The sequence below is a fragment of the Xiphophorus maculatus genome, chromosome 9 (assembly GCF_002775205.1).
Source record: "Xiphophorus maculatus strain JP 163 A chromosome 9, X_maculatus-5.0-male, whole genome shotgun sequence".
NCBI lineage: Eukaryota > Metazoa > Chordata > Actinopteri > Cyprinodontiformes > Poeciliidae > Xiphophorus > Xiphophorus maculatus.
In genome coordinates, this window is record NC_036451.1 from 18,660,138 (window position 1) to 18,672,438 (window position 12,301).

Consider the following 12,301-nt stretch of genomic DNA (forward strand, 5'->3'; position numbering starts at 1 on the left):
TGTACTCCTGGATCAGTACTTCTGTTTTTTTGTGTTGTATCTACTCTGTCCTCTCAAACCCCCAGTCGGCCATGGCAGATGGCCGCTCATACTGAGCCAGGTTCTGCTAGAGGTTTCTCCCTGTTAAAGGGGAGTTTTTCCTCTCCACTGTCGCTAAATGCTTGCTCAGAATGAGGGATTGCTGTAAAGTCAGCGACACAAAACAAGCGCTGTAGCTATGCGCTAGTCCAAGAGGAGTGAATGCTGCAAGTCAATGACTCGATGCAATCTGCTTGGTTTCCTTAGACAGAAAACTTTTTAAAATTAATTCAAATAATGAACTGAACTATTTGAGTTAGATCAATTAAAATGTATGGAGGATTAAACTGAAAGGACTGTTTTTGTAGAGTCCCTGGAGACAATGTATTATGAATTGGCGCTGTATAAATAAATTGAATTGAATAGAAACACCAATATTGCATGAAATTAATACCCGTATAAGTAGTGACTACATATTTATCTAATTTCTGTATCTGCCATGTGTTTCAGCTTGAAAACTATTTTGCCAGTCTAAAGAATCCTAAACTCAGGGTGAGTTGGACCAGAATATTTGAGTTGTTTCTGTATTTGCAGTATTTTGTTTTATTAAAGAATACATTGTTTTTACTTTCTGTTAGGAGGAGCAAGAGGCAGCTAGACGACGTCAACAAAAGGACACAAAGGACAGCAAAAGCAATAACACCACCCCCACAAAACTTAAGGAGCAAAATAAGGTAAGACCAGGACCCATTTTTATTATGCCTGTCATACCTCTCTGTCAATCTCTTGGACAAGTCTGGGTTTGGTAGCTACCATTTTCCTGGTAGTTGCCAGGAAAATGTTAAACTCTTTTGGAATGAATAAGATCAGAGGCCACAAGCCAAGCTTTCTTGTCTAACATCAGTGTTTGACCTCACGCATGAGAGAGATCCTGGAAAAATGGTCAAACATTTGCATTAATGACAAATTTGTGGAATTTCTCTAAACACTTTATGTGTAAATCATGAATGAGTATCGCAGAACTAACATAAATCTTGGTCTGCGTCTAGCAGCAGCAGGACTCTGGTGGTGAGGAGGAGCGTCCTAGACTGGTGACCGTGGTCAAGCCCCCTCCCAAACCCCGAAGAACTCGGCTGCTGGCCAAAGGTCGCAAGCTAAACAACAAGAAACGTGGTCGACCCAAGAAAGCCACCCCTGCTGCTGAGAAGAATAAGAAGAATCAGAGCGCATTAGATCTGCTGCATGCTAAAACCCTTTCTGCAGCACCACCTCAGGGTCAGTGGGCTCACACATCTTTAACATGCGATGCATATTGCCTTAGTAAAAAAAAAAAAAAAAAACTATTGAAAGTTGTAATAACAATAAAATAACATTAGGCTCAATTGCAAATCTTCTTGTGTATAGATGCATACCGGCCACCTCAGACTCCCTTCTACCAGCTACCTCCCAAGGTCCAGCACTATAATCCCAGTCAGCTGCTGATGAGCCCAACTCCTCCGGGTCTGCAACAACTACTTGGTAAGCTAATAATGACACATACATTATGATTTGAAAAAGTTTATTCTGACCTTTTTTTTATTCTGGTCACTTTTAGACCCATGCTATTTTTTTAGATGGTTTCTCTTAATATAGCTTTCTATAAAATGATCCTTCGAAACAATAGCAAATAACTGTCCAACGAGAGTGAATTTCCTGAACCGAATTGCAAAAATATAACGAATTTATACGTTTTTTTCTGAACTCTTTGTTTTCCAGATAACATCAAAGTCCAGTACCTCCAATTTATGGCTCACATGAAGACTCCTCAGTATCGCTCCAATCTGCAGCAGCTTTTGGAGCTGGAGAAGGTAACTGGTCATGCTTGGAGCCATTCTGCATGTTTTTATCACTGGCAACAAGAATCTCCCTCGACTCATTAACTTTGGTGTAAAGGTTGATATTCCACTTGACCTCAAGCTTGTTTCCATCTTCCACTCTTTTCCCAGGAGAAACACAGGGATTTGTCAGGACAGGCAGAGCAGCTCCATTTGGTGTGTCAGTCTCACAAGGACAAGATTAAAGGACTCTTCCAAACCAAACTAGACGAGGTATGGGCATATTTGAACTCATAATATTTTCATGTCCACAGTAATAATCAATTTTTACTTTCTTTCCTGTACTTTCTAATTGGTAATGTTTCCAACAAAGATGTATTAAATTGTTTTATCTATGACATGTCTTCAGCAAGGCCATTAACTCGCCTAAAAAACAGAATTCCTTTAAACCCTTTGGGAGACCTTGGTTTGATTATTATTTTGACAAGCTTCATTATTAAACAAATTACTTTCATTCATAGTAGGGCTGAAACGATTAATCATGATTAATCAATTATTGAAATGATGTTCAACTAATTTAGTAACCCATTAACGGTTAAGTGGAGTATACAGATTCAAAAGATAAAAAGCCATTTGCTGAATAATCCTTAATTGCAGCCCTAAGTTATAGTGAGAAAGACAATGGGGAATTCACATTTAAGGGTGTTTGGACTAATGGACTGAAACATCCTAGAATACCTAGAAGGAATACCCCTCTTTGCTCCAGCTGTTTCAGGAGGTAGACTTGTGCTTGAAACTAATGCAGTATGAATTATATATTTTTTTCTTAATCTGTTTGTGAATAGCTTGGAGTCAAAGCTCTGACTGTGGAGGACCTCATCCAGGCTCAGAAGGAGATATCAGCCCACAACCGTCAGCTAAAAGAACAAACTAAGCAGCTTGAAAGAGAAATGGTTCTCCTGAGGGACCACAGTCTGCTTCTGGTGAGACCTCAGAGCCTGTTAACCTTGTTTTAACCTCCATTAAGTTACAGGTGCTGGCTCCCAATATATCAGAGGAAAACTCTGTTGTGCTTGTTACTTTCAGCTCAAGTCTCGATGTGAGGAGCTGAAGCTAGATTGGGGATCTCTGTGTTTGGAGAGTTTGTTGAAGGAGAAGCAGGCGCTGCGCAGACAGATTTCTGAGAAACAGAAGCACTGCTTGGAGTTGCAGGTAAACGCCACACCTCAATATTTGGACTTCATTTTCAGCCGATAGAATGACTCCCTGCTTCACCGTCCTTCTCAAACCCTCCCGTCATTCTACGTTTTTAGTCCAGAAAAATAACTTTTTAAGCTGTGTGTTATGTTTGAACACAACCTAAACAAAGATGTTGAAAGTCACACTTGGTTAGACTGACAGCTTTTATAATGACAGCTTTTCAGCCATATGTAGATCTCGGCAAACAGTGTTATTGTTTTCATCTTTAACATTTCAACCTAATTTGCCTGTTTGGACAGAAAATATCATTTATTCATTTATGCATTCATTTTTATTTGATTGGGAAAAGCACATAGAGTTCTAAAGCAACCACTGCTGTGTGCACTGCTAAGATATTAAATAGAACAGTGGTTCTCAAACTTTTTTCAGTGATGTACCCCCTTAAAAATATATTTTTAGTCAAGTACCCCCTGACACAGGCAAAACATTTTTGGAATTAAAAAGAGGTACAGTGCTGTAAAATCACTGTCTGATTTATTAAAGCCAAACAACTTATATCAGTGAACCTGACAAATACATCCATATTGCAAACATTACATGGTTAAACAAAAAAGAAAAACAGAAGACGGTGACCACCAGGAAGGTATAAAACCAGTCAAACCGTTTTATTTTAAAGGATATTGAAACTAAATACTGAATATAAAATTCAGTGCATGAACACACATTTATATTTTATCGAACTTTTTACAAAATAATTTTTCCCAAGACTTATTATGAGGAGCCTACTGATTTTTTAAAGATATTTTGAAAAGCTTCACGTACCCCCTGCAGTACCTCCACGTACCCCCAGGGGTACACGTACCCCCATTTGAGAACCACTGAAATAGACTACACATTAAAACCTGACATGAATGTACATTTGTTGCTAACCCCTTAATAGATTTTCTAAAAACATTTAAATTTACAATAAATTTCAGATGAGCAGGTAATTAAACATTTTAATGCACACTTTAAATAGCAATGTTTACTCATCCTATATTTGTATTCAATGAAATGGTGATTGCAGGATAATAAACATTATGAATATTTAATATTCTTCAGCTTCTGTTTTTAATTTTCACATTTCTGTGAAAACAAGTCTCTACATGACTTTTCTTTCTTTCTTTTTTTTCTTTTTACCTTAGCTGTAATTTCTGAGTGTATAGCTGTTGATGAATGCAAGTTGTCCTTCCTAATGGTTCCCCCTGCTGTTTGTTTCCAGATTAGCATCGTTGAGCTGGAAAAGAGTCAAAGGCAACAGGAGCTGCTGCAGCTCAAATCCTACAGCCCTCGTGATAGCTCCCCCTACAGGAAGAGTCTGGATTCACGAGGCTCCACCGACATGGACTCTTCTAGGCTCGGCCTGTCGTCGGCCCCAGCACTGAACGGCATCAGCCCAGATCTTTCGGTCAACGGGACAGGCTCGCCGTGTTTCGACCGGGCTAATGCAAAAGCAGAGCTTTCTCGCTACCTTCCCATCTCTCCGGACCACGACGCGGTGGCTGCCGCCTCCGAGGCGCGACAGAGGCAGCAGAGCTCTTCCCAGCCTGATTACACTCGCTTCTCACCTGCCAAGATTGCCTTACGGAGGCATCTGAACCAAGACCCCACTGCCTCTGCTCATTTAAGAGGATCGGGCCTAATGACGCACAGGTGGGCTTCTCCTAAAAGCTTACATGGAGTAAGAAATATGTCGGCCACCTTCTGAATTTTTCTCTCTATTTTTTTAGGGAACTGGGAGGTGTTAACTCCCCTCATGGAGCCAAACAAAACTGTCCTTCTCCCAATTCATCCGATTCTCAGTGTAATGTGAAAATCTCTGACAGGGTAAAAATTTTGTTTCTCTGTTTATTTAACAGATTTTTATTTGTGGCTTTCAGTTTTTAACTATTTCACTCTTTTTTGTGTTATGTATCAGAATTATAGAATATATTGAAAATACAGTAATATTCTACTATAGTGAAGTAGGCAACATTTAGTAATTTATTAAATCAATGCTATGTCTTCTGGACTAAGAGTAGATATTTTAAGAATCATTTTATCCGCCACTACCCTGCAACTTTCAGATCCTTCCGTTCTTCTCAAATACCTAAATCAAATGGCTGAATTGACGACGTAAACTGATTGTTGGAGCAGGAAATATTTGTCTTGTAAATGCTGCCATCTCCTGACTAAAAATGCTTTAACTTCAGTTGAGCACAACAGTGAAAACATATTGATAGTAATATTTCTCCAGTTTTTAAAGCTAGTTTTTACTTCAGTGGTGAAGAGAAATTTAAATTATTCTACCTACAAAAAAATGTACTTTTGAAATAAATGCATTTGGCTTTAGTAAATGAAACCAAAATGATCTTGTTTGTTGTTTTCCAGGTCGGCAAGGAGAGGAGTCCGTCAGTTCAGGGTGACAGCATCACTAGCCTTCCCATCAGCATCCCTTTGAGTACTGTCCATCCCAGCAAACTTCCAGTCAGCATTCCGCTGGCCAGTGTGGTGCTGCCCAGTCGGGCTGAGAGACTTGTACGCTTTCTCTTGACAATTTCTACATTACAATACCTAGACATCTCTGCCCAACTTTTAGTATGAATAATTGTTCACTTTCAAACAGTTAATACATGTGTCATGAACAAAAAAGTCCATGTTAAATTGCTACTGTTTATAGTTAGTTTAAATATCTGTTTCTGCCTTTTATCATTTCAGAGAAATACTCCCAGCCCTGTGTCTCAATCAGGTCAGACCAATGGTAAGGATGATTTGATAATCAATCAGAATTTTTGTTGCTAACCTACTGATAACTACAAGCTTTCTAAATATTTTTTTATCGCCCTCCTGACATGTAACTTACTAAAACTTGTACTTGTCCTTACTCTGATTAAATTCTTAGATAATTCACTGATGTAAAAACTTGTAACATTAAGTCTTCTTCACTCTGTAGTAACATATACAAAGAAGAATGCTGTCAGTGCCACCTGTTGGTTAGCTTGGAAAAATCTTAGATTTTTAGGTTTTTGAACAGTGGGTCAAGATTGCTGAGGTTGTAAAGTTCTCAAATCTGTTCTTCAACAGATTTTTACTGAATTATATGTGTATTTATCAACTTGAATCTGATGTGGCATATCTTATTTAAATTCAGAATGTCTTTTAGATATGTTCTTTGTTTGGGACTGACCTTAGACTGTTCCATCTCTGCAGGATACTCATGTAGCTCAGGGCTAATGAATGGAGGTCCCCACCCTGAGGACCACAATGGTGCTTCTTTATCACCTCTTCCACACAGCAACAGTCCTTTGACAGGACCAATGAGTCGAGGTGGTCCCATCCAGAGCCCGTCGCTGAGCACCGGAGGGGTGCTCCACTATGCCGACGGACCCCCCAGGATTCTTCCTGAAGATGGAGCGGAGCGCCAAGGTGAGGAATCCGACAGGGAGCTGCAAGGCAGCGACCCGCAGAGGAAAATGTTCTCATCGTCTTCATCTCCATCTTTCTGTTCATCAGGCAACGGGAACTGCGTGGCTGGAGGATCGCGCCTTCATCATCATGCTGGCTCGACCAAGCAGGGATACCACAGTAACCATGGGAACCACCACCACCAGTCTCCGAGCACGCAGCACGCACACACGCCAACACACACGTCATCCTCCCACAGCTTCGGCTCTCAGGAGGGGCGTAGGCGTGGGAGGAGGAAACGCGGCTCCACCGGGGCGGCGGCCAGCGGATCCCCGAAGAGACGCTCCTTCCCCGGGGTCAGCTCCAACGGCCACTCAACAGGATCCCCACTCAACATTAACTCCATGGTGAGTAACTAACGCACCTGGAAACATGAAGTTATAATCCTCATACTGTGGTTGCCAGATTGAACTTTACTTTAATAGGTGCTTAAATGAAATTGTCTGTCTGAGCTGAAGGAGCTTTTTTCACTGAACATTTTGTGGTTTACCTGAACAGGTGAACAACATCAACCAGCCTCTGGAAATCTCCGCCATTTCTTCTCCAGAACAATCAAGCCGCAGCCCCCACGGTCCTGACCTGGACCAGCCCCCCGTCTTGAAGAGAGAGCGCCCTCTGGAGCTCAATGGTACTGGTCGATACTCGACCGCTCCCAGCTCGGATGACGAGGACTCAGGATATCCTCCTGACAGCTCCAGTTCCCGGTAATGTAGCGCTTCAGAGACGACCACAAATGTTGCCTGAACTGTATCTGTTACAAGATGACTTCCTGGTCCTGGGTTTAGTTGCAGAGCTTTTCTTTTCCCCCATTATTTCTCCAGGTTTTTTTGTTGTTTGCTTCTGCTGAGAAAATAATTGTTTTTAGAATGTGTTTTTTTAATTGAATATGATTCAGTTCTGGTTAAAAGTCAAAAAATTAAAATAAGTGAAAGCATTTATATGATTTTCTTGTTACTGAGCGCTTTAAGATGTCTCCTATATTGAAAACTGGTCAAGGTCATCGCTTAGATGTGATTTTTTGACCCTTTGTTTCACAAAACCTGCATTTAAATCCTAAAGGAAGTGGGATCCTTTCAATGCACTCTAATCCTCAGTTATTATATTTCTAATTTTACATAAGCCAGATTACCAACTGGTTCATTCTAGCAGATTCTTTCTCTGAAATCAATGTAGAGTTTCCTTGGCTTTGTTTTGGGACTATTGTGTTCTTTCGGAAATCCGGACACGTTTCATCTTCAGATTCTTATCGAGAATATCCTGGTCGGTTCTCCATTCATCCTCCTTCACTTATAGGAAGTCTGCCAGTCCCGTATGCTGCAACACAGCCACACTCTGTATGTTCCCATCTGCAGACTTCACTTCACTGGTGATTTAGAGGAGATGAGCAGAAGCAGCCTTCCTCCTAGCACGATGTGTTCACTGAAATCCAAACAACTTTGGCTTCATCTGCCCAGACTGTGCTTTTCATTGTCAAATTTTTCAAACAAACTTCACCGTGCTTTTGCTTCAGCAGTGAAATCAGTGATAGACCCAATATTACCAGAAAAAAACATCTTAAAATTACATGGAAAAAGTCATTTTAATGTAAAAAAGGCTTCTAGAATTATCTGACCTAAGCAGCTCGGTTTGTGCGGTTTTATTTGTGCAAACAACTGTCTATTTCAATTGTTTTAAAGTTTTGATACTAATAATGATTTGATGCTAAAGTCTGAAAAGATAAAGTATATCCTTATCTGTACAACCGATACCATAGTTCATTCTCCTAATGTCACAACTTTATTCTTGTAATATTATTAATTTATTCTCGTAACAAAAAAAATAACCAGGCTCTCATATTCCATCAGAGTTCACCTGAATTCTAAGTGCAAATAAATTTAAGAAGTAAAACGCGCCTGTCAAACAAGATGGCTGCCCTAGGCATTCTGACAGCACTCTGAACTTTAGAAACCCAAAGAGTGCATTGGTGGGGGAAAAAATCCAGATTTTCCAAAAATGTAATTGTCAAAAGCCTGTCATTACAGCTAAAGCATTCAAATTGTTAAGTTTAAATTCTCACCAGAGTTGCATACATTCTCATTTCATCATGCGAGTTGTACCACATGGCTCATGTTTGTTTTGTTTGTCCCTTCTCTTTTAGCATCGAAAGAAAAATAGCCACTATATCACTGGAGAGCAGAGAGGGTCATGGTAGGCTGGGTGACGGGGAACGAGGTAAGAAGAGAAAACCGCACGTGTTGGGAAATGTTTTGCTCATGTAGCGTTTTATTAGTTATTAGGAAATCGACTGTCTTCTTTCCACCCAGGAAGGAAATCTGGCAGCAGCAGTGGTAACAGCACAGGCAGTGAGGCTTCCTCTTCATCCTTTTGTTCAAACAGCAAGTGGAAATCAACGTTTTCCCCCATATCAGACCCCAAGCAGCCCAACTCAGACCTCAGGCAGGGGGGCTCCCCGTTCAGCACGGGGGGCTCGAGCCGAAGCACAGACTCCGACTCGGACTACAAGCAGCAGAATGGGAGGAAAGCGGGCGACGGGGATTCCTCCAGCTACATGACCCCCAACCCTTTCCTCAGTCAGGAGACGGGAACGTGGGCAGTAGCAAGCAGCAGCGTCCAGGGAGGGACCGCTTCAGACCAGCGGCAGGTTCTTCAGAAGCAGAAGGGCCCCCGCGACTGGGAGCTGAAGACCACCAGCAGCATGGCCAGTCAGAACCTCTTCATCGCTGCCGCTGCCGCCACCAGCGGAGGCGGCATTCTGAATGGGAAAGTTGGGGGCAGTCCTGTGGCGGTATCCTCAACCACTGGGTCAGCGATGGGGCAGTACCTGGGCTCCCAGTTTCCACTTGGAGGAGCCTCAGTCCTGCAGTCCTTGTTCGGGGCCCAGACGGGTGTCACTGTGAACGGGACCTCCCGGCTCGTGAACGGACACTCTGCCCTCGGCAGCTTCGCCAGCGCGGGGCTGGCAGGGGGAGCAGCAGCAGGAGGTGAGCGTCACTGATTATCTAGCAGGTTATCATCAAATGTAGGAACAGTCAGAGTGAGCTCTTAGTTTTATGCATGAGAAAGGTGAGTGGGAACACTGCGTTGCTCTGTTTTTTGTTTTTTGCTTTTTGTCTGAATGACAGACTTTCTGTGCTGCTTTGCTTCCTACATGGACTGGCTGCTTGAATGATGCAATTAGAAACACCCCGGGACAATGTTAGGAACGAATGAAGGAATTCTGTAACAAAATTGAATAGAAAACACAAAAAATTGACAAAAAAAAGTTGAATGTTTAATCCCTTGTCATTTTCCTGGGGTGTATATATTTGAGTTTTGTATCAGAGTCAGTTTGCTAAATCCTGTTTCTCCGTAAATTAATTTAATCTCTTACAGGGCTGGGCATTTATCGTATCGTTTATCATTTATTGCAAAAAACGTCTTATGATAAGAATTTTGGTTTATTGTTGACTTGGTAAATTATTATTATTATTTAACATTAAATAATGTTAAATACGAAACAAAATTATTGAAAATGTTATTTTTCTCCACTTAGTTCCACGAGAGAATCAGAAAATATCAGTAAATTGGAAGATGTGACAAAGTGCAGTTACTGTGCAGTTTAATAATACAAATCTTTAAGCAAGTGGCGTCCTGAAGAATCTTGTTTCAAGTGGGAAGGCTTTTCAAAAATAATGTTTGTGGTGCTATGAATGCTGTTTCATGCAGTCACAGACATACAAAGAATAAAGTACGGTAGTATAATTTTTATCGTTATCACTATAGTACCACAAATTATCGCGATAAAATTCACATTTCTTGGCCCACCCATTGTCTCTTGTGTTTCTGCAGCTAGCAGTGGACTGACTCTGTTTGCTTTTTTTGCCTGCTTGTCTCAGACTTGCCTGGCGCTTGTGCTCAACCCGGCTCAGCCCTTGCTTCTCTCTTTGTCCCTCTCTCCTCTCTCTCTCCGCTGCTGTCATCTGCTCTGTCTTTTTCCGCTCTCCACTCTCTCGCCCGTTTCTGCTGTGTGATTTTCAGGTATTTTTCACCATGTGGTTCCCTCAGCGTCCTCCCATCAGTTTGGGGCGACGCTGTCCACCTCTGGAGGCCTCAGCTCTCTGCTCAGTCTCTCCTCCTCTTCCTCTGCCTCCCCCCAAACCCAACAGCACACCACCGCTCCGCCTGCCCCCACGCGCCTCACCTCTGTGTCTTCATCTGTCCCACTCTCGCCGTCCCAGGCCCAGCACAGCCGCACACAGTCAGTGCTGCACAGCCCCTCCCCTCCCACTCTCTTGCTGCCCCCTCCACCGCCCCTTCACAGTGTCCCTTCCTCCTCCTCTTCCTCTTCAGCCTCCACACACCCTGACGTCTCGCCATCTTCTAGGTCAGACCCCCTCCACCCCTCGCGTCTGCCCCAGCCGTCCCTCCATCACCAGCGAATACACTTATCTCTCTCGCTTTCCATCACCACCTCCTCCACTGCTTCAACTTCTGTCTGCACCACTGTCGCTGCTTCCCCCTCCGTCCCCTCTTCGTCTCTGTCCACCTTGTCCTCGTCTCGTCCATTCGCAGTGCACTACTCCCCCCGGCTGCCCCTTCCCCCACCGCCGAGCGTCTCAGGCGGTGGCGGGAGCATGTGGAGGACTCAGGGTATGCATGGGCCCCACACCGCCGCCCAGATCCCCGGCTCCCGACTCAGATAGCGTTTGGGCCAAGGGGCAGTGGGGAGGAGGGGATGAAGAGGGGAAGGGCGGAGGGCGATCAGTGAGTGGATAGAGAAAGATAGGGAGAGAGAGAGACAGGATACCTGTTTTCCCTGTTTTTCTACCAGATGTTGTTCAGAATGAACAAGGTAAGAAGACTAACAAATGTCTTGGTTGTTTTGTTTTTTTTATCGTTTCAGAGTGTGTGTTGTTAAGGTATTCACACCCCTTGACCATTCCATATTTTGTCAGAGTGCTGCAGCAAAAATCTATGTATTTTAATAGGATTTTGTGTGAGACCTGAAAGTAGTGCATAACTTAAGTGCATGGTTCTCAAACTCTTTTGCACATAAGAACTGAAAAACGTGGTATGCATTTCTGTTGTTTTGCTGCAACCTAACCGTAAAGGACTTGACACACGGAGTAACAAACGTATCGCAATGCTGATAGCCAATGTCCTGAAATATTTGTCAAAGTTCTTAGCATTCGGCCTTGGCCTTAGTCTGGACCCCATCCCTGCTCTCATTTCTCTTGAGAATGTGTGATTCTTTAGAGAAAAAGTACAAACTATTCACTGGGATGTGTATTTCTAGATTCAACACAGTAACATTCAAAACTTTTTTAAAACTATTAGCTCTGGTTGCTTGTCAATCTTATCAGCTTAAAAAGGTAAAACTTTTGTAGCATTTTTTTTTTGTGCTAAATTTGCAACACTGTTGCTTGAATTTAGTGTGCCTATGTAGGCCACGTCTTCTCAGCACTGCTGCCACCTATTGACTAGAGGCTTGCTTATGGAACAAGCATGAATAAAGACCCTTGTACTAAAACCTCCTGCCTTTTGTGCCGCTTCCCACTACATGAGAAGTGCTGAACCTAACCCATCCGTGCCCCATCTGCTCTGGTCGTTCATCTTCATGTTCCTGTTTGTTCCCTAACATTTTCTAGCAGAACAGTTGGATTTTTGCTTAAAATTTTTTTTTTTTTTACTAGTTTGGTGACTTTGGAAAGCAGATGGTTGCACTAGATATCATTTGCATGTACCCGAGTAGAAAATTGCTAATTTATTCAAATGTTTGATAACCTTTCACTTCAGATATTCACAAC

The 12,301-nt window shown here is 42.5% G+C and overlaps 1 protein-coding gene across 4 annotated transcripts in view; it reads left to right on the forward strand.

Annotated features, from left to right (window-relative positions):
- dot1l (DOT1 like histone lysine methyltransferase) overlaps positions 1–12,301 on the forward strand; it is a 30,856-nt gene that overhangs the window by 14,278 nt on the left and 4,277 nt on the right. Inside the window, exons 12-29 of one of the 4 annotated variants that reach the window (XM_023340071.1) lie at positions 529–570; positions 657–752; positions 1,068–1,293; positions 1,423–1,536; positions 1,774–1,865; positions 2,004–2,105; positions 2,678–2,815; positions 2,919–3,044; positions 4,294–4,724; positions 4,802–4,898; positions 5,442–5,588; positions 5,769–5,811; positions 6,261–6,476; positions 6,564–6,862; positions 7,014–7,219; positions 8,653–8,726; positions 8,819–9,496; positions 10,533–11,346. In XM_023340071.1, coding sequence (XP_023195839.1) covers positions 529–570; positions 657–752; positions 1,068–1,293; positions 1,423–1,536; positions 1,774–1,865; positions 2,004–2,105; positions 2,678–2,815; positions 2,919–3,044; positions 4,294–4,724; positions 4,802–4,898; positions 5,442–5,588; positions 5,769–5,811; positions 6,261–6,476; positions 6,564–6,862; positions 7,014–7,219; positions 8,653–8,726; positions 8,819–9,496; positions 10,533–11,197 — 3,792 coding nt within the window. In that variant the 3' untranslated portion in view covers positions 11,198–11,346. Of the gene's footprint in view, positions 1–528; positions 571–656; positions 753–1,067; positions 1,294–1,422; positions 1,537–1,773; positions 1,866–2,003; positions 2,106–2,677; positions 2,816–2,918; positions 3,045–4,293; positions 4,725–4,801; positions 4,899–5,441; positions 5,589–5,768; positions 5,812–6,260; positions 6,863–7,013; positions 7,220–8,652; positions 8,727–8,818; positions 9,497–10,532; positions 11,347–12,301 lie in introns of all 4 variants that reach the window. The other 3 variants (XM_023340073.1, XM_014470836.2, XM_023340074.1) reach the window with 3 other exon arrangements.